This window comes from Pogona vitticeps, chromosome 1 (genome assembly GCF_051106095.1).
Source record: "Pogona vitticeps strain Pit_001003342236 chromosome 1, PviZW2.1, whole genome shotgun sequence".
NCBI lineage: Eukaryota > Metazoa > Chordata > Lepidosauria > Squamata > Agamidae > Pogona > Pogona vitticeps.
The window spans coordinates 23765422-23792999 of NC_135783.1; the positions used below are offsets into that span (position 1 = coordinate 23765422).

General features: G+C 38.6%; 2 protein-coding genes across 6 annotated transcripts in view; one reads left to right on the forward strand and one right to left on the reverse strand.

Annotated features, from left to right (window-relative positions):
- Window positions 1–2597, reverse strand: part of CAMKMT (calmodulin-lysine N-methyltransferase) — a 394982-nt gene extending 392385 nt beyond the window's left edge. For 2 of the 3 annotated variants that reach the window (XM_020800529.3, XM_020800528.3), the window contains exon 1: window positions 2221–2597. In XM_020800529.3, coding sequence (XP_020656188.3) covers window positions 2221–2361 — 141 coding nt within the window. In that variant the 5' untranslated portion in view covers window positions 2362–2597. The remainder of the gene's footprint in view (window positions 1–2220) is intronic. The other variant, XM_072989460.2, reaches the window with a different exon arrangement.
- Window positions 2598–3274: 677 nt separating this feature from the next.
- PREPL (prolyl endopeptidase like) overlaps window positions 3275–27578 on the forward strand; it is a 38152-nt gene continuing 13848 nt past the window's right edge. For 2 of the 3 annotated variants that reach the window (XR_012083487.2, XM_072989429.2), the window contains exons 1-10: window positions 3275–3410; window positions 5439–5853; window positions 9923–10051; window positions 11943–12012; window positions 12772–12975; window positions 14239–14359; window positions 20036–20252; window positions 22946–23131; window positions 26096–26392; window positions 27328–27503. Coding sequence is in view for 2 of the 3 variants with exons in the window: in XM_072989429.2 (XP_072845530.2) it covers window positions 5647–5853; window positions 9923–10051; window positions 11943–12012; window positions 12772–12975; window positions 14239–14359; window positions 20036–20252; window positions 22946–23131; window positions 26096–26392; window positions 27328–27503 (1607 nt within the window). In the remaining variant the exon portion in view is untranslated. The remainder of the gene's footprint in view (window positions 3411–5438; window positions 5854–9922; window positions 10052–11942; window positions 12013–12771; window positions 12976–14238; window positions 14360–20035; window positions 20253–22945; window positions 23132–26095; window positions 26393–27327; window positions 27504–27578) is intronic. The other variant, XM_020800527.3, reaches the window with a different exon arrangement.

The window sequence follows — 27578 nt, forward strand, 5'->3', positions numbered from 1 at the left end:
CTGATCTTCTCCAGTCCTCTGGCCACTGTTGAGTTTTCCAAACTGGCTGGCATATTGAATGTAGCACCTTAACAGCGTCATCTTTTAAGATTTTAAATAGTTCCACTGGAATGTCATCACCTCCATTGGCCTTGTTGTCAGCCAAGCTTTCTAAGGCCCACTTGACTTCACTCTCCAGGATGTCTGGCTCAAGGTCAGCAACCAAGTTATCTGGGTTGTCCGGGATATCCAAATCTCTCTGGTATAATTCCTCTGTGTATTCTTGCCACCTCTTCTTGATATCTTCTGCTTCTATTAGGTCCCTCCCATTTTTGTCCTTTATCATGTCTATCTTTGCACAAAATGTTCCTCTAATATCTCCAATTTTCCTGATCTCTGGTTTTTCCTTTTCTATTATTTTCCTCTATTTCTTTACATTATTCATTTAAGAAGGCCCTTTTGTCTCTCCTTGCTGTTCTTTGGGAGTATGCGTTCAATTTTCTGTAACTTTCCCTATCTCCCTTGCATTTTGTTTTCCTTCTCTCTACTATTTCTAAGGCCTCGTTGGACAGCCACTTTGCTTTCTTGCATTTCCTTTTCTTTGGGATGGTTCTTGTTGCTGCCTCCTGTACAATGTTACAAGCCTCTATCCAAAGTTCTTTAGGCACTCTGTCCACCAAGTCAAGTTCCTTAAGTCTGTTCTTCACTTCCACTGTGTATTCATAAGGGATTTGGTTTAGATTATACCTGACTAGCCCAGTGGTTTTTTCTACTCTCTTCAGTTTAAGCTTGAATTTTGCTATGAGAAGCTGATGATCAGAGCCACAATCAGCTCCAGGTCTTGCTATTGCTGACCGTATTGAGCTTCTCCATCTTTGGCTGCAGAGAATATAATCATTCTGGCTTTGGTATTGCCCATCTGGTGATTTCCATGTGTAGAGTCGCCTCTTGTGTTGCTGGAAAAGAGTGTTTGTGATGACCAGCTTGTTCTCTTGACAAAACTCTATTAACCTTTGCCCTGCTTCGTTTTGAACTCCAAGGCCAAACTTTCCTGTTGTTCCTTTTATCTCTCAACTCCCTACTTTAGCATTCCAATTCCCTAGAATGAGAAGAACATCTTTTTTATTGATGTAAAATTCTTTTCTCTCTCTCTTTTTTGTTATACTTATATGTTGTTTTTATCTGTCTGGAAGCCACCTAGAGTGGTTGCAAGACCAGATAGATGGGATGTTAAATAAATAAATAAATAAATAAATAAATAAATAAATAAATAAATAATCAAAACAAAATGAAAATAAAACTCCACAACACAGAACAATATTTTACAACATGGCAAACAAACTTTAAAAGCAAAATGCTTGGGCACACTGTGCAATTGCCATTGTCTCCCTAAAACTCAATTAAGGATGGACCCAACCAGCCATCTTTGGGGAGGAAATCCTTCAGTATAGGTATTGCTATGGAATGGTTTTACCAGGTTCACTCCCCCAGTGAGTCTCCATGGCTGAGCGGGGATTTAAACACTGTTCTCCAGAGTCCTATTCCATCCCTCGGTCCAGTAGATCACACTGGGAACCACAAATGGTTTATTAACATACGCAAATTCACAACATATAGATTCAATTATTCTTAAGCCTGGATGTTTGTAACAAATTATGGTTCACAAGAAGCTACAGCACAAAGGTTTCCCATACAATTTTGACTCAGACACATTTGTGTCGTGAAGCACTTGGACAAACAAAGCTCATTACCTTTCCCCCATACATTTGGTAGAGCAACACTCTACCAAAGCAAAAATACTAATACCTTACAAAGTTAAAAAAAAAAAAAAAAAAGGACATTGCAGGTAGCCAGTTGAGTGCAGGGATCAGAGAGATGAGAAAATATGTGCCATGAAGCTTACAGGGTAGCTGTAGGCCAGTCGCTATCCCTCAGCCTAGCCTACCTCACAGGGGTGTTATAAGGATAATGAGCCAGGGAAGAAGGGCGCATTCGGACTCAGTCATTAATTCACAATCGAGCCTTTAGACACCGTTCCCTGTCGCCTCCTCTCCCTATCAGAGAAATGGGAATATTAATAATAACTTGCGTTATAGTCACGGTGACAAGAAACTGTAACCCTGGCAACGTTTTGTTGGTGGGGAGAGGGAGTTAAGCACTTTTCCCCCTGAAAGGGTTCTAAATAATTGGTAACTGAAGTTCCTGAAGGGAAAGCAAAACATTACTGCGGTCCGTATATACCTGTCTCAGAAGCTTCCAGCGGGCTTTAGCGGCTGCCTGCTTGCTTGCCTTGCAGGCTTCCCCCCTGGCATCCTCTTCTGTTTCTGCCTGACACTTGTCAGCTGGAGAAGGAGAAATGCTCGTGGCTGACTCTGTAGTCATGCTAAGAGCACTTGTTCTTTCGCTTTAGCTTGAAGGAGAAAATAAAAAATGCTCTGTGAAACGGAGACCGCAGAGTGACTTGAGGGGAAGAATCGGTAGTTCTAGAGTGAGTGGCTCGGTAGCCCACCGCCTCACGCGAAAGCACATAAAACAGTCCTCAGAACTGTATGGCTTTCACCGAAATCCTCACAGCAGCAGCGAGAACCTCCCCTTTCGCCGGGAGAGAGAATTGAAACTATAGCAGCCATATTTGCTAAGGGCAAGGGGCTTTCTCTTTGACTTGTGGAAAAGACTGAGGACGTTTATGAGACGCGAAGGGATAAAGAGCATCTCACTTTACCTCATAACAAGTGCTTTATTACTTTGGGGTTAACGTTAATTTTCTACAAAATAAGGCATACGGGCTGGCAACATTTCCCTTCTTGCCAAGGTATTGCGCCTCTTCACATGTCTCTGGCTGAGGGAACTTGAGTACGTAAAAGCCTTTCTCGTCCCTTCATCTCTGGGACGGATGACACTTGTTGATTGGACCCCCTCCATCGCCTTAAATTAAACAACGGAGTTCTTGGCTTCATTTTAAACACTGGCAACAACTCCGTGACGAGTTAGCCGTCTAAACCTGTCCCTCGGCGCCAGAAAGGACAAAATATCCGAAAGACGGTTAACTTCGGGACGGGGAAAAACTTGGTAAACAAATCCTTGGCTATGCCCAAAACCAAGATGGTGACTAGAGGATCCGGATTCACCGGCATTTTTTCTATGGGCAAATAAAAGACCAGGGAACCTTATAGGGTGCCATTTTGGGTGAGGGCAAGCCCATGACTATGAAGAGTTGTCCTCCCCTGCCATGTTGACTATGGGCAAGCATAACCAGCATATCCCATGTAGGCGGCTGAGAGACCGCGTCGGTTAGGTATGATATCATCAGTAATCGCCTCGCCATGCTGCTTCTTGTCAGAGAGCTAGCCGTTCTGAGGTACTCTGCGCAGTTGCTGAGTTTCGCTCACTCAGTCGGAATAGTACTTTTCTAGTTAAAGACGAATAAAAAGGTGGGTCCTAATGCGCTGTTTCTTCTTCTTTTATTGATAAAATGTAGTGATGAAAGTTTAGCGTTTTTCTGCTGTAGAAATAACTTGGAGCAGAGATTCGATGGAAACTTAAGCCAAGCTTTTCCCCAAATGCCCCTGCCCATTTATAGGGATTAAACGTTATTATTTACTAAAATCTCGAAAGTCAGCCCTCCAAATACATATACAACTGCCGCTACTTAGTTTGTAACACTAATAATGCAGTCCTGCTATTGCAATTAATCAAACTATTGCTATGAAAATTAGCATCTAGGCACACCAAAGCCACAATCCTTCCCTGCTTGAATGGGAGGAAGCCTCATTGAACTCCATGGGTCATACTTTTGAGTATGTTTTATCAGACTGCATTACTAGGGATAAAGTCCCATTGAATTCTGTGGGGTTAATTTTCAACATTGAATTCTGTGGGGTTAATTTTCAACAACCAAGCTTATTATCCTAGCTAAGAGGGTGGATTTGATTTAAATAAAATTGATTTAAATCACAGTTTATGTTTTCAAAATATATTTTTTTTACAATTTAATGAAAAAAATTCATTTTATTGCTTTAAATTGTGATTTAATCAATTTGATTAGAAATCATTTATTTTTTTATCCATGTTGCTAGTGGCGCAGTACTATTTTTTGAATCGTTTCTTCATGGAGGCTAAATATCCTGTTATTCCTTTCATAGGGCAGAGGACCAACAATACTATTTCCACATTATGAGACTGATCCAAGTGAACATTTGCTCAAAAGCAAATGTAATAGTAGAACCCATCTAACTTCTTTATTAGGACAGCCAGTGGCACATCTGATATTCAAGTGCCAGGCTGAAAGATAGGGTCCATTACTTAACAGGTGATTTTATGTCTCATCTTTTAGCAGTTGGGTCTGTATCCCTCACATTGCCTTTTTTATTATTGGATAAGAGGAAAGGTGTGGAAAGAAGGGGGGGAAAAGAAGCCAAGGAGGAAGTATTAGACCTTGACCAAGCTCTGAGACTTGTAATCAGTTTTGACACAGGCAAACGAAGATCTAAACCAGTTCCTCTATCAGGTTCAGTGTTGTGAAGCGTCTGACGAAGCCTGTATCTTATTAGGTAAATCATTAGTGACGATCAAAGACGCAGTGCTGCTGGCTATTCCTCTTGTCACTGTTATTATCACGATTTTAACCCCTCTATCTGATTAGCTCGCACAGCTGATGCACAGGAAAGAATAATGGTTGCCACTGTTTGCTCATCTGTCCATCTTGTTTGCAAGTGGGAACTTGCAGAGAGAGAACAAGCAGATGATTATTGATACTAGGGGAAGGAACTTGAGTTAAGATCATGCTCTGCCCAAACTTTGATACTTAATCCTCATCCAGAACACTAGAACAATGTCAGAAAACATAACTAGATATAAGCTGGTAGGCAACAAATCACAGTTGCAGAGACTGAATTGCCCAGCAGCAATTACAGTATGTAGAACCAGCCAGGCCCTAACTGGTTCCTTCAGTCAGATGATCTAGCCAAACTGATGAGCTTCAGTGCCATCTCTTGTCATTATAGGAACTGATCTTGAGTACAGGAGAAGTTAGGATAGCAGTCCTTCAGCCTGTGTGGTCCCTCAGTAGTACATGGAGTCAGAAAACAATGGAATTGGAAGGGGCCATAGAGTTCAACCCCTTCTCAATCCAAGAATTATAAAGGAATAACTAGTCTGCACTGCATGATCTTCCATATGCAGGCTAACTATAAGCATATCTGGGTAGTTAAGATCCCTAATAAGAGTCTCCTGGTACCTTATAAGGTGATACCTTTGTGGTCTTATGTTATAAAATATAAATGAGTTATTGTTTATCTAATTTATGTGACTATGTTGATACTGGCAATAGAAAACATCAATAATTATTATGAAGTTCTTATAAGGACTCTGCAAGAATAATATTTTGGGGAAGCCTGGTAAAGGAAAATAATTTCAAATTCTCTGTCATTTAAATTACACTTTTCTTTTGTCTCCACCAGTTTTCACTCTTGATTCCTGTGGATCTGAAGATCGTGCACTTCTGTAGCAGGAGGAAATCTTGTCTTCCATTCATACTGTGTTATGATGTTAGTGTCTAGGTTAATTGTGCTTGACTTCACTTTGAACTTACAGAAACATAAGAAAAAAGAACAAAGAACCAAGGGAAAATGAGGATAAAGTATCAAGGAAAACAAATATTTCATCATTATGTATTTACATACAAAATCTTTTTTTCATATTCTGAAGTACAGTATTGGTTGCTCCAGGAACTGTTCTAAATATTGCCTCATTTCAATAAGATCTTATCATCAAACAAAGCTACATGAGTGCATGTTTGCAAAGTGCTTTAGAAATGCCTACATTGTTCCTTGTTCCCAAGGAGGCATTCATCCCTGGAGGTTCTTCTCCTATAAGGTACGCCATTCAAATAAATCTTTCAGGCCAACAACCTCTTAACCCTTGGATAATAAAATACAACTATCTTCTTTCAGCTGTCAATAAGCCACTAAAGGTCAATGAGGAGTAATTCAGAAAGATATTTACAGTTAAATAACAATACAGTTAAATTCTTTGTCTTCCATTCTTACTGAATATCTAATGGCAGCTGCATCACATATGCTTTTTTATTCCAATTATTATTTTATAGCCACTAGAAATCTATTAACAGGCTGTATCAAAAGAGAAATTTACATGTAATGTATCTGCCTTTCTACTCAACACAGTTTCTAGGTTCCATAAATAGCAGCACTAATCCAAATAGTAATGTCTAGGTTTTGATGGAATTAGAAAACATGAATTAGGAACTAGTGCCGGCATCCTGTTGGAGATTGCAATACACAGAACTAAAGTTGTGCTATTGGTGAGGTGCCCATTCCATGGCTAGGCAATTTACTACATGACTAGGACTGCCTCCACAGTTTTAGTGGCACACATGTTAATCCAGAACAGGATACTGGCAGAGTGATGAAGCAAATCAGGAGAAGGCTAGAGTGCAAGTGGAGAAGGAAACTGACGGAATATAATAAGGAAGCTGTCAGGGTCACGACTAACCTTTACCTTGCCAAGATAAGGGCTGCTAGTTGAGCTCATCTCGCTGACCGGATAAGTGAGGGTTCAAATCAGCAGGCGGAACTTTTCTGTATAGTTTGCGACCTATCTGGAATTGGTCTGTGTCAGTGGTTCTTAACCTTTGTTACTCAGGTGTTTTTGAACTGCAACTCCCAGAAACCCCAGCCAGCAGAGCTGATGGTGAAGGCTTCTGGGAGTTGCAGTCCAAAAACATCTGAGTAACAAAGCTTAAGAACCAGTGGTCTATATGATGGGCCTCCTAGTATCTCACCCGACCAATTTGTAGCATTTTTTAAATCAAAAGTAGAGGCTATCTGCCAGGAGCTTTCTCCTTTTTTGGATACAGTAGATCGAGCAGAGATGTCCAGTGCTCTGCCTTGCCCTTTGAGTCTTGATCTCTTTCAGCCTGTGACGCCAGATGTCATGGACAAAGCGCTAGACCACTGTTGGACCACCACCTCATCTCTTGACCCTTGTCCGGCCAGGATAATCAAAGCAGCCAGCCCTATAACAACTGAATGGGCCACAGTGATAATTAATGGGTCTTTCCTTGAGGGCAGGGTTCCCCTCGCCCTCAAGGAGACACTTATTAGGCCCATTAGAAAGAAACCAAATTTGGCGGCAGACAATATTGGCAACTATAGGCCTGTTGCCAATGTTTCTTTCATTAGTAAAGTAGTCGAGAGTGTGGTGGCCGATCAGCTTCAGGTGCATTTGGATGAAACAAATGCCCTGGATCCGTTCCAGTCGGGCTTCAGGCTACACCATGGTACAGAAACAGCATTGGTCACCCTGTTAGATGACCTATTGAGGGAGACCAACAGAGGGAAAAAGTCCCTGTTGGTCCTCCTCGATATCTTAGCCACCTTTGATACCGTCGACCATGGTATCCTCCTGAGGAGTCTTTCCGAGTTGGAAATTGGTGGCCTGGTGTTTGCCTGGCTCTGATCCTACTTGGAGGACCATCCTCAGAGAGTTCAGCTTGGGGAGGGGGACTCAACCCCGTGGAGCCTCAATTGTGGAGTTCCGCAGGGCTCGACCCTCTCCCCAATGCTGTTTAATATCTATATGAGTCTGGGTGGGGTCATCAGGGGGTGTGGGGCATTGTGCCATCAGTAAGCTCATGACACTCGGCTCTACATCTCCTTTTCTCCAACCACAGTGGATGCCATTCTGTCCCTTCAGCACTGCTTGGAGACTGTACTGCTTGGATGCAGTAAAATGGCTGAGGCTGAACCCAGACAAGACAGAGGTCCTGAGAGAGGGTGGCCCCACCATCAGCAGTTTGGGAAACTCCCTCTCTTTTGAGGCAGTGACTCTTACTGTGAAGAGTGAGGTTCACAGCTTGGGGATACATCTGGACCCAGCACTCACCATGGAAACTTAGGTGGTGCCAGTGGTTTGTTCCGCATATTTCCAGCTTTGGTGGATTGCCAAGCTGCATCCCTATCTTGATGTTGGGGCACTCACCACTCTGGTCCACGCGCTCGTAATCTCGAGATTAGACCACTGTAATGCGTTCTGTATGGGGCTACCTTTGAGACTGATGTGGAAGCTCCAAATGGTGCAGAATGCAGCGGCCAGATTTCTCAGTGGAGTGAGGAAACACCAACATATTACTCCCACCCTGTCCGCCTTGCATTGGTTGCCCAAATGCTTCTGTGGTGATTTCAAAGTTTTAATGATTACATACAAAGCCCTAAATGGTTTAGGACCTCGATGCCTGGCAGAACGCCTCCTCCCACCTAGATCTACCCGTACCACTCGATCCAGTCACGAGGGGCGACTGAGGACCCTAACGCCGAGAGAGGTCTGGAAAGAAAAAAATGAGACACTGGGCTTTCTTGGCAGTGGCTCCTTCTCTTTGGAACAAACTCCCCTCAGATCCATTTGGCCCCCATGCTGGGGATTTTTTTAAAAACAACCTAAGACCTGGTTATTCAGACAGGCCTTCCCTCCAGGCACTACTTAATTTATTTTTATTCCCATCTTGAACTATTGTTATCATTGTATATTGCTGTAAAATTGTTACTATATATTAACTTGTCTGTTGTGAGCTGCCCAGAGTAGACAGTGCTAGATGGGTGGCATATAAGTGCAATAAATAAATAAATAAATAAATAAATAAATAAATAAATAGAAGGGAAACCACTGAGGCTTCAGTTTTATACATATATAGTAATAAGTGTTATGGTAATACATTTGGCTTGCTTTTTGATAAACAAATGTATAGTTATGGTATAAAACACAGTGTAAAATACAGTGTTATATCTATTTTATAAGTAAATTCTTTAATTTTGTTTTATTTTTATTAATAATAACTGAATAAGATGCTCTTAAATAAATGACTTCATCAGTCAGAAAAGACGTAAAGTTAGGTTCAGCTTATCTTGAGATAAATTATTTTACATGTAAATATTCAGTCTGAAAATTCACATTAGATTGGTGCTGACATAGCAATACTGTATACAATAAAAGTCGCTGTATGTTGTGTTACTGAGTATAACATCAGAGAGATCAGTTGTAGCATAGATGGCTCATGAATGGGGAGCTGCCCCTCCTTGATCAAGGAGCTGCTATTGAATTGTAATGTGTATACAAGCATATTTATTTATTTATTTAATTTATATCCCGCCTATCTAGTCGTGGTGGACTACTATATGCATAGTCAGGCTTGTGCCACCATGGCATTTGTACAACAATGCAACAATTTCTAGCAGAATGGGTAGGGCTTCCTTGATGGGCTAATAATGGAAGCTACCGACTGATGGTGTTTTACATTTATAGCATTTCTTGGCTAAAAATCTCAAAAACATAATCCACCCATAGCATTGAGCAAATCTGTGAAAACCTATCAGAGTATTTGTTGGGAGTCCACTAATTTCCACATACGGGTGGTGGTGGAAGTGGTCTATAAATCCCAGTACACAACATTCCCTGGTACTTTGGTTCCCACTGGTAATAAAAGTAAAACGTGTTGTAGACTCCTTGAAGGGACAATCAAATGTGTTATGTCATTTCTACAGGCAAGATAAATCTCCCCTAAGGCTGTTGCTTTAGGAGATGCTTTATGAACACATTCAAAATTAGTCCTAGAATCCCTGACTGCATGCCATGAATAGTCTACAGATATCAGACAGTTTTCTTTAATTGTGTGAAGGCAATTAATGTGCACCATCTTGTTATGAAAAAAGCCTTAGGAAGCAGGGGTCTGTTTTCCCCAAACATTGTCGACTAAAATAGTTCCCATTATTTTCCTGTGGTCAGTATGACTTTGATTTAATTCTCCTAACATACAGAAATCAACTATCCTTCGCCGCATTACTGAAAGGACACTTCTGATGAGTATTGTGTCATATCATGAGAGAGAGATTAAATGTCTGTGGTTGACTTTCAGTGAATTTTTTTGTGCTAGGATCTTCTGAAATCAGAACAGGCAAACTGGAGGGCTTGTTCAGCATATTACAAAGATTTGACAGAAAGAATAAAACAAAGATTAGAAGCGGATTGTGACAAGTATTCATCCAGTTTGAGCAGCCTAGTGGTAAGTAAGAAAATACTGTACATTTAGAAATAATTAAAGACACTGGCATTATTAAAACATGTTAACTTGCTTGATCATTATCATTAGATTGATACTAAAAATAATCTAAGGAATATTTAATAAGTTATCTGATAACATTTAATTTGATTGTCATCCTTTGCAGTTGTATGGTACTTTTGAGTGTTTAAAGTGCTTCACATGTACTGTCTTATAATTTCTGTCATGAATTTGTAAGGGAAATGTCATTACTCCCATTTTGCATATGCAAAGACTGAGGTTGGCTAAGCTTACAGAGGGATTCACTGAAACAGTGACATTCAAAGTGAATACTTTTTAAATTAGTAGTTCAGTCTCCTGTAGTGCTATTTGTGTCTCTTAAAAGTTTCATTCAATGGAAATACTCCCAGGTAGATGGGGTAGGATTGTAACCTTGACTACTATGTTAATGCAACTTTTGATATATTGCTATCTTAAGTGATTAGAAGTCCAGTTGCCATGACCCAACCTCCAGTTAACATCACCTGAATGACTGAGAATCTTCACAGATATATCTAAGGAAATTATTCTTGCCTTCACCCTTTTTTAAATAACATTTTTACATTTAAAACTCTCTTAGTCAAATCTGCCATTTATTTGATCTCTTTTTATATATTTAATAATAAAAGTATTTATTCTCTTTGCTAATATTGCTCCAAATATCGTATTAAAGAAACAGGCCTATAAGCCTCTAAGATCAATTGAGTATTTTTGCTTTTGGAATTAATATAATTAATAAATGTTTGCAAAATAATAAAATTTCTTCCTCTTCCATTATTTCATTAAAAAATTACTTTAGTTTTGGTATCAACATGATCTTAAAACCCTTGTAATACTTCAGTCCCAATCCATCAGTTCTTGGAGTTTTACCTACTTTTAATTTAATAGCTTCTATATCTTTTTCTCTAGTCAGTTGTTCCATCAAATCTCTATCCATCTCTTGTAGTTTAGAGCTTCTGTTTTTCTCAATATATTCTCCAACCTCCTCTAAAGAAAGCTTTCCACCAGTATATAATTTCTGAAATTAATTGCAAAAGACTTCAATATTTTTCTTTATCAAATTACATCTTCTCCCTATCTCATCCTTAATTACTCCAAGCAAACTCATAACTTAGCTTTTTTTAGTTTGAGGAGCTGTAGTAAATGTTTTTAAATTCTTGTTACCAATCTCAAAAAATTCTCTTTTCAAATACATTAAATTTCTCAGAATTTTTTTCCATTTCAGTAATTTCTAATTCTTTCCCTTTTGCTTATATTTCTACTAAAATTAATTTGTCTCTGACATATATTTCACCTCTAGCAATCTTACTTCAATTTCAACCTTTCTCAAATGTTCTTTTTTCTTTTTAAGCTTCTGATTCCCTTACACCAATTGATCCCATCACATCTTTCAACGTATCACAAATAATACTCTTGTTGCAATCTCCTCCGTCACTAATCTCTCATATTTCCTTCATGTCTTTTTCTCTTTTATCTACTATATTTTTGTATTGAAAAATACATGGATTTATCCTCCATCTTTTAGCTTCTTTATACTCACAATTGATTTTGACATTGATATTTAATAAAGCATGATCTTTGTAATACTTATATCAGTTTTCATAAATCAAATCAAATCTTTAGAAACAAAAATATAGTCTATTCTAGAAAAGCTGTTATAAACTGAAGCATAATAAGTACTAATTATTACTTATCTTATTTTCATGCCCCTTTGTAATGCTGGTTTTGTTTCTTAGTCTGTATATATTCCATAACTTAAGAAAACTCAGTTAGTTAACACTGAAATTCAAGGGGAAAATTAGATTCCTAATGATGACCTAATTTGACCTTTTCTGTTGAATCTCCTTTTAAACAGATTAAATTTGGAGAGTACATTTACTTTGAAGAAAATGGCTGCATATTTCGTTCAAAGCTGGGAGACACTGGTATGAGTATCTTGCGTGTTATTATAAAATGTTTTTACACATTTGAAATTTTTGCATATGCAGCTTTTATAAACAAGAAGAAATACAGTAAGACAAAACAATACACAGTAGCTTTACTCTTATTGACTGTTATTGACTCATCATTTTCCACAAATGAAAAAGTGAAGCTGTTCATATCTACTGTAAGAGCTGGATACTATAGCACAATAAATGTGAAATAGCCTTAGTACCTAACTGGCTAAAATCTTAAGAAAATTTGGTTGTAAGTACAGTAGTACAGCTTTGCATGTCTATATTTGTTTTCCTTTTGTCCAGAAAGTTTATGTGGGAACCAGAGAAGCCATTTCAGGGTGGGAGGCATGTTTGTTTATGCAATGGGAAGTCCACAGTTTTTACCAGATCTCTCCCTTCCCATTCCCATCCCGAACTGCAAACTACTAAGCCACATCTTGCACAAGAGCATCCTGTGACTCCCAGGAGTACATCTGGAGGTATAATGAAAAGCATGCTGAAAATACATGGTGGGGAAGTCTATTTGTGCTAGTTTGAATACAAGTCCCTTCCCACCCACACTATGCCAAAGTAATTGCTAATGGTGCCACCATGTTACTCTGTTGGAACAAAATCATCAGCCTTTTATTGGTAACCGGTTTTAATGCCATAAATTTTCAGGGAGAACAGGCTATTACATCAGGGATATTAGGTGGTTCTTCGCATTAGTTTTCCTGTTCAAATTAGTTTCTTTTTCTTGTATTGTAGCTGAAGGAGACAGTGAGTCATTACTAAGTACAGAAGCTCTACCATTCCATGATTCCTTAATTCAACGCATCAGAATTTCTCCAAATCATGGATACATGGCTACTGGAATTAAAAATGCAAATTCTGAAGAGTCAGCTTGTATCATTGTGAAATTAAATACTTTACCAAAAGTGGAATGTGTAATCCCAAATGCGTTTAGCTTTGGTAAGTAATAATTAGCATGAAATGTTTTGATTTATGATGTAATATACTGAATGAAATTCAAAACTTTATCATCTGGTTGATATCTGATTCATATTCAACGTATTGTTTGTGTAATTAAGAATAATTGAGTGAATAGCTAAGATAAAGACTGAAATCCAGTAGTGAATCACAACCAGAGTATGCCCATTGAATTAGTGGAATTACAGGTATTAATTCACCAGATATTCATTAATTCAATAGGCATACTCTAGTTGTGATTTGCTACTATATTTCAATCAGTATTTTATTCCCATTGGAAGGTTGATAGGACTACATTTCCTGTTTAAGTGTCCAAAATATGACAGAGTGTTACTACTGAGGTGGACAATAACTGTCCTTCCCCCCCTATTGCCACCATTTTACTATATCAACCATTGTTGTATTCAGCCTCTAAAATAGGCTGCATTCCATTCGGAAGGATGAATAAAATAAGATAAAGCTTCTAAAATGTTTCAGAGAGGTAGCCGTGCAGTTTGATTGAAACAAAACAACAGAGATGTGTGGCAACTTTAAAAAATAACAAACATCCTATGGCAAAAGTTTTTATGGCTCAGACTCCACTTCATCAGATAGTTGATGCATTGTCCTGAGTTAGTGGTCATAGATATTCATAGTTGTGGGCAGAAGGCATTATAAGCACAGGACTTATAGGGAAATTAAATGCAAAAAGTATAGGCTGTGACAGTTAGTAGAAATCAGCGGTGGTGAACCCATGATCCTCTAATATTGTAGCAATCCAACCCGGGTAACCCCAGTCAATGGTCAGAAATGGTGGGGTTATTGTAGTCTGGCAACATCTGATAGTATGTGAGATCTAAATGATCAGTATTTGAGATCTAAATGATTACATTGATGCCTCGCAAGACAAATGCCTCGCACAACAAAAAAACTCGCAAGACGAAAGCGTTTTGCACTTATTTGGTGACTCGCAAGACAAATTTTTCTATGGCCATGCTTCGCAGGACGAATAGAAACGCATTAATTAAATTTCAATGCATTCTTATGGGAAATGGCGCTTCGCAATATGAAATAACTCACGGAACGAATTATTTTTGTCTTGCGAAGCATCACTGTACACCTGTATGGATGATTTTATTTTCACAATTTTTACAATTTTCAAATTAGCTTTATTAAATGCAATTTGCTTCACATATCCAGTTATTAAAAATTATGATTCCATCTATAACTGTGGGGAAAAAAACTTTTCTTCCCTCCTTTCCACAGAATGGGCAACAGAAGAGATTCTTTTCTATACAGTTCAGAAGAACCTTCAGTGTCATGATGTACATTTGGCAGATTTTAGGAAAAAATGTTCTAAATTGGTTTATGCAGAACATGATGCAAGGTAATTGGCTACATTAAACTAATTTCTCTATGTGTGGTTTATATAAAAACAGACATATGTATCAAGACAAGATTGTTTGGAAAGAAAGAAAAAGCCTCAAAACAGCTTTTTAAAGTTGGTATCTAAAAGAGAACTGAACAGAGACACTTTCTCCATAAAGCATGCATGCCAGTGGTGCCTCAACTTATGACCATCCCAACATATGACCATTTTGAGTTGCAACCAGCTCTGGCCACAAAATTTTGCTTCGACTTGCAGCTGGAGCTTCAAGTTGCAAACAAAAGAGGCAGGGGAAAAGGCGGGGAATTCAAATTAGAGGACTAACTGTTGGTCAGCGAAGAGCTTCTTAGTAGCTTTTTTGCCCCAACGGTTAGAGTTTGTGCATTGGAGGAGGCTTCAGAGTGCCTGGTGCTGCTTTCTGCTCCCAAGTACATTTACTTTGTTTTGCAGGGTGGGTTTGGGTTTGGGGGGTGTTATGTTTCTGTCCTGTGATGTTTCTCGTGTGGTGTTTTTTTCAGCCCCATCGCGTTCCAGTGGGGCTTGGTCTGGTTTTTTCTTTGTTTTGTTTGTTTTGGGTTTTCATCCCCATCGCATTCCGATGGGGCTGGCTGTGTGTTAGGTTGATTTTTTTTTCAACCCCATCACGTTCCAATGGGGCTGGCTGTGGGGTGGTTGGTTTTTTCCAGCCCCATCAGAATGCTGTGGTGGTGGCGGGGGGGGGGGTTGTAGTAAATATAATCTGTCCACGTCGCTTTTTGGATGAAGCTTGTGATGCATTTTCATTAGTTTCCATGTTTTTCGTTCCAATTCTTTATTTTGTTTTGAGTCCAATCTATTATTCCAGTTGGGTATCCGAGTACTTGAATGGCCCATTTGTTTATGGCTTTGATTGTATTTCCCCCATTTAATTTTGATTTTAAGATTTTCCGCAGTCTTTGATATAGTCTGTTTCTGTCAGTTCTTTAGCTTTTGTGTGCACAATGTTTTCTGCTTCTAGTATTCCAAGGTATTTATAATTTTCATCACTTGAGAGTGATTTTATAATATTGCCGTTTTTAAACTCTGTTCCACCTAGTTTTTGAATCTTACCATGGTGTATAGACAAAGCTGCACATTTGTCAATTCCAAATTTCATTTGGATATCTTCCACTAAATATTAGCCATGTGTTTAGCAGTGATTCTATCTCTGTGGAACTATTTGCATATAGTTTTAGGCCATCCATGTATAAGAGATGATTGATATTTCCTGCTTGTTCTGAAATATGGTAGCCCAGTAGAGTTTTATTTTAAATTATTGACATGGGGATTAGTGAGATGTTAAACAGCAGTGGTGACAAAGAATCCCCCTGATATTTTCCTCCTTTGATGTTAACTTCCCCAATTTCTTCACCATGGGCTATTAAGATGGTTTTCCATTTTTCCATGTTTTTCTTGAGGAACTTCTGAATGTTTTTACTAATCCCAAACATTTTAGGCATATATTAATCCAGCTGTGCGGCAATGAGTCAAATGCCTTTTTATAGTCTAACCAGGCCATATTAAGATTTGTTTTTTGTCTTTTTGCACTCCTCAGGATCATTTTATCAATAAGCAGCTGATCTTTTGTGCCTCTTGACCTTTTAAAGTTCCCTTTCTGTTCAGTTGGATATAAGGAGTTTTCAGTTAAGCATTTATATATAGATCTTGCAAGTGCTCCTGTGAGGAGCTTGAACATTGTTGGAAGGCATGTAATTGGTCAATTATTACTGGGTTCATTGCCCTTTGGATAATATTCTGTTATCAGAAATGTGTTGCCTGTTGTCATCCAGTCTTCAGTTGTAGAATTGTGGTAAAATTGCACTGCTATACGTTGATGGAGACTTGTTAGATACTTTAACCAAAATCCGTGCATCTCATCTGGACCAGGTGCATTCCAATTTTTCACATCCTTGACTTTCCTATTAATTAATTAATCATTTCAGTTGTTATCAAAATATCATCCATTTGTTTTCCTTGAGCTTCTTTACAAACATCTTTAATCCAGGAGGCGTTTTGTTATGTCCAGTTGGGCTTTCCCACATTTCTTTCCAAAATTTAAGAGCATCATCTTTACAAGGGCCTTATTTCTCTGCGTTTTCTCCTAATGGTGTATAGAATAATTGTTGGTTATTTTGAAATTGCGTGTTTTCTCTATATTGTTTCAAGCGTCCATCATATCTGTCAATTTTTTTTGCGGTTGTTGTTATCCGCTGTTTTAATTATTCCATAGTTTCAACGGTCATTTTCCTTTCTAGGTCATATATTTTGCATTGTCTGGCTTTTATTTTTTCATTTTCAGATTTTGAATCTTTCAAGTGTTTTAAGTTGCTAATGTATGCACGTAATCTGTTTATATTTCTTTCCAGCTGAATTTTCCATTTTGGGATGCCTTAAGTTTTCTGGGGTTTTTGCAGCTTGTAACCAAGTTCCATGGTTACTATGGTAGCTGTGCTATAAATGAGCTGGTTTATTTCCTTTAGCATGTTGATTGGGATTGTTGTGATGACAACATTTACATCATTCAGTAGATCTTTTACCAGTTTACTTTGTAATTGGTGCAAATTGGGTAACCTTTGTCTTTCTGTCTGGCTAATATGGGTTACTATTTTTCCCCTCAGTGCTGTTTGCTATTCTGTCAACTCATAATTTCTGGGTTGTTCCATAAGTTGTACAGTGGTGCCTCGCTTTACGATTTTAATTGGTTCAAAAAAACCACACATCGCTATGGGAAAACATCGCTAAGCGAAACACGTTTTCCCATAGAGATGCCTTGAAAACCAGATTGCCGTCCTTAAAATCCTTCCTTAGTTATATGCTACGTAATAGTGTTGCTTGAAATTTCTCCAGTTGGTAGCAATAGATTTTAACCTCACACTTAAATGCTTAAATTTTAGGGTACTTCAATATAACAGGAGCAGACCTCTTTCCTTTGACTGTATCCTTTAACTAGTAATACTAGCATATTCCCATACAAATAGAAGCTCCTCTTAATAAAAGATGGTGCTTCATCTATTTTCTGTTTCATGAATACATATATGGTACTTTCTAAAAGTTGAAACGAATGAGTATTATCAACTCTCTGGTAAGAGAGATTACATTCCAGAGAAACAAGTCCAGTAGAAAACACTAGAGTAAAGGAGCGTGTTTTCATCCTGTGCTGCTGTCATTTGCTCTTTTTAAAATAAATATAAGCTAGGAGAGATAATTTTGGAAATGTCAAGGTCACCTTTGGGTCGGGGTGCAAGAATATAGCAGGTTCAATGTCTATAAACACAAAATTGCTGTGGTGGTTCAAAGCAAAGATCCTTCTAGGTCAACTGTTTCATTAAGCATTAAAGCTGAACCAGCTTCATATCCTCACACAAAAGATATTTCAGCTGAGCCTAGTTTTGGACATAAGTAGGTACATAATTCCATTGTGGGGTTCATTGTAATTAAGTTTTTATACACTCTCAGTAGAATTGTTTTGTGGTAATGTTTCCCCGAAAATAAAACCTAACCTGAAAATAAGCCCTAGTATGATTTTTCGGGATGCCCATAATATAAGCCCTACCCCAAGAATAAGCCCCAGTTAAGTGAAACCCCACCCTCCACCATTGTGCAGCAACCAAAAGAAGATGACATGACTATAGTTGAATAAATGTAGATTGTTGTACATGAAAAAAACAGAACATCTTCTGAAAATAAGCCCTAATGCATTTTTGGAGTAAAAAGTAATATAAGACCTTTTCTTATTTTTAAGGAAACACAGTATTTTTAGCACTGATTTACATATATCAGGACTCACACCAGTGGTTAGGAGTATTGGATTGGGACTTCAGAGGTCCAAATTCAAATCCCTACTAAGCCATGAATCTCACTGAGGACTGACCTACCTCATAAGCTTGTTCTGAGGATAAACTGCACTCCCAAGACCATGTCTCCCATTATGAGCCTCCTCGGGTATTAAGATAATCAGGAGAGGCCTTTGTCTCTGTTCCACGACCTTCACAACTGCATTGGTGGAAACACAGAGAAGGACCTTCTCTGTCGCTGCACCAAAGCTCTGGAACGCCCTCCCACAGGAAGCCAGGTTGGCTCCATCTTTACTGCCTTTCCACAAGTGGACAAAGACCTTTCTCTTCAGGCAGGCTTTTCCTTACTAACTGGCAGCCTGAGAGGTTGTGTTTAAAATGGATTGTTACGCATTATTGCTTTGACTGTGTTTCTCATTTCTCAGAGTGGTACTTGTTTGTTCCTTTTTAATATGTCTATACTTAGTGTTTTCAGCTTCAAACATAGCCTTTTAATGATTTCAGCTGCTTTTCGATAGTCATTGTGTTTAGCTTTAAATGTTGTCTTTCAATGATGTGTGTCACCTTCGTATACTCATTTTTTATCTTTAAATATTATCTTTTAGTGACGTAAGCCATCTTGGATCCTTTTTAAGTCGGATAAAATATTTTTAAATAAATAAATATAAATAAAATAAAGGATGGATATAAATGTAGCTAATCAATAAATGGGATCTCCAGTGTGATATGGTGGACAGGAGTAGGACTCTGGAGAACAGGATTCTTATACCCACTTGGTCATGGAAATTCACTCAGGGAGTTAAACTGGTAAAACCTGTTCTTAAATATCTCACCTTGAAAGCCTCAATAGGGTCACTATTGGCCTCAAGACCCCACTCCGGATCCGCCGCCAGCACCAGCTGCTTCGGATCCTGACCCCTGCTTGTTGGGGCACCAGGACCGCGGCTGCAGCTGCCTTCTCAGGTTTGCCTGTTGGGGGGGGAAGTGTGGTAGCGATCCGGCGACTTACGGCTCGCGTGCCAACGGAGAGGGCTCTGTGTGCCAGCTGTGGCACTCGTGCCATAGGTTCGCCTTCACTGCTATAGTCCATTGTCATATTGCCAACATGACATGGGGAATTAACCATTTGAGGGACTGAACTCAAGATTGTATTATCCCATTGATTTCAATGAGAACCAAGTTTAAGTAGCTTTTTCTGAAACCAGCCCATTATGATGTTCATATTAAGCATTCATGAATCATTAGGTAAGGATTTAGTATTCTGCATTCCTCAGTGAGTGGCACCAAAGAATATTTTGTTCTGTCCAAGTAGCACATGTTGAACTGTAGTGCAACTTACGCACATTCACAAATGTATGTACATCTATGTAGTCATGATAGGAGAGGGACCATACATCAGTGACAGCTGATGTAGAAGATCTCACATTCAATCCCTTTCAGGCATTTCCAGTTTAAAATTCCACATCATGGAGAAGACCACCTTTGCCTGAGACCGAGAAGATTCATTGTCAGTCAAAGTTGACTTATCACCTTGTGGAATGTAGTGTACTGTAGTTCAAAACTATAATAAACAGACAGAAAATATTCTGACTTAGTAAGGCAGCTTTCTGTGTACATTGTCAGTCTTAATGAATCTGGCTGCAGATACCATTACCCTCTTTATGCAAACTACTACAATTACAGTGACTGGGATTTCTCTCTCTCTCTCTCTCTCTCTCTCTCACACACACACACACACACACACACACACATACACACACACACACACACACACACACACACACACACACACACACACACACACACACATATTGCAGATGATATTGTAATAGAATTATTACTTTATTTGTTGTTTTCCCTATAGGTATTTTGTGGATCTCTATCGCACAAAAGATAAGCATTTTCTTACTATAAACAGTAATAGCAAAACTACCTCTGAAGTGTGGTTGGTTGACTGCTATCATCCTCTCAAATCACCTGTGCTTGTGCAACAACGTACAGAAGGAGTCATTTATCATGTTGAGCACAGAAACAATGAATTGTACATTCTTACTACATATGGTGAACCAGTGGGATACAAGGTAGGGGATGCAGACATGATATACATGATATTAAGTGTTTAACTTGGCAGTATATAGCTGAATGAAGATGCATTGGATTGTGCAAAGCATTATGAAGACACTTGTGGAATGCCTGTTTGCAATATATTGTAGAATGGCTTCAGAAATGTCTCAAGTAGAATCCATGTATTGTATTGACTCTTGTACATGGATGGAAATTAGGTTTTGTAAGCAATAGGAGTTTTAGAGTACCAGAATAAAAACATTTTGTACAACCCAGTGTTTTCCCACTCAGTAAGATTTCATAAATAATAATCTCAGAACTGCAGAGCTGGAAGAGATCCTGTGGTCAACGACTCCAGCCTCTGTTAAAGAATCAAACTTCCAACCTCTGGCTCTGCAGTCAGATGCCTGAACCACCAAGGTATCCTATATAGGGCTTTCAGTGGCCTGATCCTAGTTTCTGAGACATATCCTCTCAACACAGGCACTAAAATTACGTAACTTTGTGTTTTTATTCATTGTTTGTATTATATTGGAAGCTGTTCAGAGTGGTCGCATAGACCAGATGGGCGGGATACAAATCAGATCAATCAATCAGTCAGTCAGTCAATCAATCAATCAATAAAAAGGTGACAGAAGCAAACGTCCGAAGGAGAAATCCTTTGCTGAAATAAACATACACATTATATTGAATCCAGCTTGAATTTTGAATAGTGTAGTGTAGTTTTCTGGAACTCATGATTATTATAAAGGTGGGATGAGATGAAGAGATTGGGTTGACACATTCCCCTATACCTTCACAGTGGTAGATACTTAGAAGTGTAAGAGGGAATAACCAAAAGTCAGGTTACAACACCTGAAAAATTAATTGGATTAATGATACTCTTTTCACAGTTTTTATTATTACAGATTGATTTAAAGAGTCCCCTCTTTAAAAAAAAGAGGACCATAAAGTGAATTGGGTGTTTTCAATAGAACATACATTTTATTGAACAATCTCACAGAGATTGACAGTATCCATATTTATTTTTGCATCTGCATCTTTAATTATACTTACAGGTCAACTACGTAAGTACACATGTCTACATGCGCATTATTACCAATTACAAAATGAGAATTAATTTCCCCACCTATGTTTTTACTATTATTCTAATTTTTTATTTTGGTTTCACTTATTAAGATCTGAGCAGTCTGCCTCCAATAACGGCTATTTCGGTGTAAGAGTTTCACCTAGCCCTTTCAGTTTGAAGTATCAAATATAAAGTTATATAATTCCTGTGAAGCAAGGATTCACCATTTCATTAACACTTTACTTCATTTCATTCACTTCTTTGAATGTGTGCACACTTCCTATTCAGTGCTAGAGAATATATCTCTACTGATTGCTTGATTGACTGACCGATTGATTTTTAAATACAGTGGTGCCTCGCATAGCGATGTTAATCCGTTCCAGATTAACCTTTGCTATAGCGAAACATCGCTGAACAGGACAGGGAAAGCCATTGGAACGCATTAAACATCGTTTAATGCGTTCCAAAAGGCTCCTTTACCGTTCAGCGAAGTTTCCTATGGCTGGCAGCCATTTTCGCGCCCTCAGTAAGCGGGGGGTGGGCGCGAAAACGCTGTGCGCGGCCATTTTGGGGCTTCTGGCGGCCATTTTGTCCACCGAACAGCTGATCGTCGGGGCTTCGTTTTGCAAAGATCGGTAAGCGAAATGCTTACCGATCTTCGCAAAGCGAGTTTCGCCCTATCTAAAAGTCGTTGAGCGATCGCATTAGCGATCCCAAAAAAGGGATCGCTATGCGATTTCGTCATTGTACGGTGCGCTCGTTAAGCGAGGCACCACTGTATAGCGACTGGCTATCCTGCCTGCAGCAAATGTAAGCAGATGAATTTGCTACTTGTTTATTGCTCACTTGGTGCAAGGCTAGTACTAAGTTCAAACACAGAGCCTTGAAGCAGTTTTTTGTTATTATTTGGGAAAGACGTTTCAGTATTCCACTTTGAATGTACTTAATGCTACGGTTTCCTGTCCTTCTCATTAAAAGAAGAATTCTAGGCTTCCACGTTCTAGATCTATCAGAGTTATTATTCAATTCACTTCTTCTGTATACACTGTTCTAGAAATATAATTCTGTCTGCTTCCACTTAGCTTTGGTGCCCTCGTGGACTCCATTTCATCTTTTTGTTTCCTGCTGAGATGTGTAGAAAACATTGCAAACCCTTGAGAAGAAAAATAAAGTGTGCGCAGCTGGGTACTTTCTTGATTTATGACTGGTACTTGAGCAGAAGCTGGAAATGTGTGTTATGTGGTTGGTTATTCTTCCATTGCATTACCTTAACATTTATCTAAATTTTGCATCCAGATACAGTAGGATGTAGTGTGTGTGCGTGCGCGCGTGCCTCAGAGGACACTGTGGGAGATTCTCATCATCATTTTCTCTAAATATAAGCAAGATATAACAGTCGTTTTCTTTCAGATGTCATGAGACTGAGCCATCCTAACCATCTGTCTAGTATATTCTGAATTATGAGGGGTAATGTTAAAACTGGTTACTGAAAACTTACCTGTTGCTATAGTATACCTGTATTAGGAACTCAAAATAAGTGTCTGTTCTCTGAGAATGCTTATACAATTTGTGATTACAACTTTTTAAAATTTAAATATGTAGGATTTTTTGTTTTTATTTGTTTGTTTCTTGTGTTTTTAGCTAATGAAGGCACCGATCAGTTCATGTGGTTTGAGGAATTGGATTTCCATTTATTCAGTAAAAGAAAAGACAAAATTAGTTGACTTAGAGATGTTCAAAGACCACTGTGTTGTCTTTCTGAAGTTCTGTGGTCACCTGTATTTGGATATTATTTCTCTTCCATCAAATTCAGTTCACAGTGTGAAGGTAAATGTTTTCTCTAAAATTCTTGTCGCTTTTTAAGATTTTGTTTTTATACTGTATCTTGCAGGATTAATGTAGGTGGCAGATTAAGCTTTTTTTAATCCAGATATGTTCTCACAAATATACAGAATTTCTGTATAATCCAATTAACACGAATAATTAAGGCCAGGATCCTGTTGGGCACCTCAAAGTGCATGAAATTCCTCTGACAAGTAATGCAGATCTTCTGCTTTTGCAGGCACTGTAGTTACACAACTGCAGGATCCCTGCTCTGAATAGCTGGCTTTCACTTGCACAAGAAGTTCCTGGATATTTGGCACAAACAATGTAAAAGTCAGCCCACTCACACTATGTCCATTGTATAAAGCATCCCACTCTATTTGTTTTACAAAGCCTCATGCTTTGTGAATGGTGCAGGTGAACACAACTATTTCTAGACAGGGACAACCTGGGTACAGTAGTTTGTGCACTTGTAACCTCCTAGTTAGTTACTGCAATGAACTTTATGTAGGGCTTCCCTTGAAAACAACACCGATGTTACAACAAGTGCAACATGAGCCAGTCTATTCTAGAAGAAACTACAGTTCTGTAAGAATTTCGCTGACTGCCAATACAATTCTAGCCAGCATTCAAGTTTTGATGATAATGTATAAGCACTGAACAGCTTGGGACATGGGTAATTGAGGGAACACATCTCCTTGTAAACAATCTCCTGTCCAGTCACTAAGGGGAGGAGCTCCTCTGTTTCCTACAATGGAAAGGATTTATAGAATGCTGTCCCCTTTGAGGCTTGACTAGCACCAACACTAACCTCATGTGAATGTCAAGTTAAAATGTGGATGATCACCAAGGCTTTTAGTGATTAAGGGTCATGGCTTTAATAGGCTGTGGAGGCTTCTTTATTGTTATTGAGTTTAATGTATTATCTACTTTTTAATTTTTCTAATGTTTTTAAAAAGTTTTAAAATAATAAATCATTTTATGTTGTTTTTATTGATGTAGTCCAGCCTATTAGGATGTAGGGCAGAATTTAAATGTTTTAAATAAAAAAATAAAGGTCTGGAGGCCAAACCCTGTAAGAAACACTTGAAAGAGTTTGGTACGTTTAGCCCAGAGAAGAGAGCATAGATATGAGCTATGAAAGCGACCTTGAAACGTTTGAAGGGCTTTCACATGGAAATGGACCAAGCTTATTTTCTACAGCTCCAGAAGATAGAAACCAGACTAATAGGTTCAAAATAAAATATAATAATAATAATAACAACAGCAACAGCAACAGCAACAACAACAACAGCAACAACAACAACAACAACAACAACAACAACAGCAACAACAACAACAACAATGTGCTGTCAGTTCTGACTTATGGTGGCTCTTTTCCGGGTTTTCCAGATAAAGAATACTCAGAAGTGGTTTACTATTTCTTTCTTCTGGGGGTCCCCTGGAACTGTGCAGCTTGCCCAAGGGCACCCAGGCTGGCTGTACTCACAGGAGGCACAGTGGGGAAGCGAACTCCCAACCTCTGGCCCCACAACCAGATACCTTAAACCACTGAGCCATCCATCCAGCTAGATTCAAAATCCAAGAACAGAAATTGCGAGTAAACATTTGGAAGAATTTCCGGACACTAAGAGCTGTTGAAAAATGAAATGAACTACCACGGAAGTTGGTAGAAACTCCTTTGCTGAAGGTTTTTAAACAAAGGTTGGATGCTCACCTGACAGGAATGCTTTGGCAGTGGGTGGGACTCTTGGGGTCCCGTACTGTTTACGTATATAAAATACAGAATAAGCCTATTTAGTGGACCTTGACTGTTTTGATTTATGCTGCATATAATATTGGGGAATTCCTGTGTCAACTAACCCTTTTAATTAAACAAAAGCTTTCCTTTTATAGCATACCTGGAGCAATGAAAGTTTACTATATTTCCTTACTTAGATAATCACTTTTATCTAGCTGATTTTTTTTCTTTTTATCTTTTAAAAATCAAGGAGGAACAGCTGTTTCATAAAAGCCCAGAGTAACTCCTGCCTTAAAACTCAGATATCTGAAAATATTTTAACATTTCTCTTAGAATACTTGTAATAAATGGGGTAAACGTATACACTCTCCAGCCAGTGTCCTAATTGTAGCATTCAAGTTAAATATAGTACCCATTCTGTAGGATTTTCTAGACTTTTTAGATTGATCCTCTTCAAGTTTTAATCAATTACACAGAGTGCGGTTTTTCTGTGTAAAGCTTTTTGACTCTGACTGCCACAATTCCCAAAGCCTTTATCAACCTACTAACCAGAACTCCTTAAAAGAAAGTAAGCAGTGGGTAAGAGACCCTGCTGCTTCCAGAGAATGAATCTTGATTCCTTTCATTTCTAGGAGTGTTAAGTCTTAAAACATAATAGCCCTGAGTTTCTGAGTGTAGCTGTGCCAAAAAAATGATTTTGTTCTTCACAATGGCTAGCACTGGGAACAAGTCAGAGGCGAGGATTGTAAGTGGCTGAGAGCGCCAAAGCCAGCGCAGGGCCTTAGCGCTATGACGGACGTTGACTTGCTGTGTTTCAAGTTGGGCAGAGCAAGAGAGAAGGCGGGGGGAAAGGGAGAAAGATTTTTAAAACTTTCTAATGATGCACAGGCATGCAACTTGCTTTAAAAAACAACTCTTAAAAGATTACATGTGTGTTAGAGTGGTTCCAAAGGTTGAAATCATCATTTTTAAAGGCATATGGTCATGGTTTTGCTGACTGATCTCCATTTCAAAGCAGCACAGATTTTGTTTTCCGTTTGTGTTACTTGTTGAGACTCATTAAGTAGCTTTTAGGAAAAGGCGGGAAATAGCTAAATTGTTGCCCTCCTTGTTGTGTTTCTTTCAACATTTTTTTTTAGTTTAAAGGGAGGGAGGAAAAGCACCTCCTGGCAGACATACACAGCAGAGTTAATTAAGCCTGAAGTTTAAATCCTTTCATTGGACAGGAGACCATGGTTTACAGTTCTGTAGAAAGAAGGGGAGAAATCAAAGTCTTGGGGAGTACTAATGTTTGTTGGATTTCATCCACCCACTCCCAGCTTCCTGCCTGGGCCTGTTCATTCGAACTGGACCCTCATCCAGAGTATACCAGCGACATTTGCTATTTTTGGCTTGCCTCCCCAATTCAACCTCAAGTACGTTTTGCATATTCACTGGTGGAAAACAGGGTTATTGAACACATTGAGCAAGAGGCACCAATCACTATGAATTGTCACACCATCCGTTTAGAAGCTAAGAGCAAGGTAAGACTTTTGATTCTCTTTTTGCCCTCTTTTAAATAGCTTCTAGAAGGAAAATAGGAATTGACACCATATAGAGGCCACCAGATGCCTCATTTAGTAGATTAGCTGGTGTCTGCAGCTTTGTAAGGAGAAGGGGTTTAGGAGGCTTAGCATTTCTTTTCTGTTGTTTGCTTTTGAGACTCCTGACAGCAAGGTGTTACTTCCTCTGTTAAGAAAGAAATCCGTGCAACAAAAAAAGTTTGTTGAGTTATTTTTTTATATTAATACCTGGCTTATTCTGCTATAAGAGATGGACATTTTAGAACCGCATGAGGAGCTGCCCCCTAAAACAAAATGAAACAACACAAAAAGGAGAGAGAGAGAGAGAGAGAGAGAGAGAGAGAGAGAGAGAGAGAGAGAGAGAGAGAGTGTAAAGGAAAATATTCAAACAATTTTTAAATATCTCTATATTCCATAATATTTTACATGTTTAATAAATGTTCATGAGTTGCAAAAGAAGGAGGTAAAAACTTGTTCTGGCTTGATGTGCCCTAGTGTTCATTTTAGTCACACAGAACATAGGAGCTTTAAAATAAATATATATAATGTTAAGTTTCTAAGAAAAGGTTTGCTGCTGCACTAAGTGCTGGGCTACTCAGGTCATAATGCAGATGGGTATCATTAGAGAGTGCAGGAGGAGCTGGTTGCTTTCATGTTTTATAGGCTTCTCAGGTGTTACACTTAAATGAGTTTTTATGCTCCACGTTGGTAAACGAACCCAGTGGCAAGCCAATCTCCAGTTTTATTTTTCAAGAGCGCTTTTGTACAGTCAAAGTGCCAAGGAATTACTGTAATAAGAAAAACATGTTTAAAATATATAATTGAAGCTTTTGTTCCTGTGTATCCCTCATGAACTCTGAAACATCCTTTAATGGAAAATACTCCCTCATTTGCAGGATGGAACTTGGGTACCAATTACAGTTTTTTATGCAGCCAATAATACACAGCTACACAGGAGGCCACTTCTGATTCATGTATATGGAGCTTATGGCATAGACTTGAACATGAGCTTTAAAGCAGAAAATCAAATGTTAATCAAAGATGGGTGGATATTAGCATTCTGTCATGTTAGGTAAGCCTTATATATTGCAATACTGCCTTCTGTTTTTTATTAATTGTGCATCATCATATGGATAATCCGAGTGTC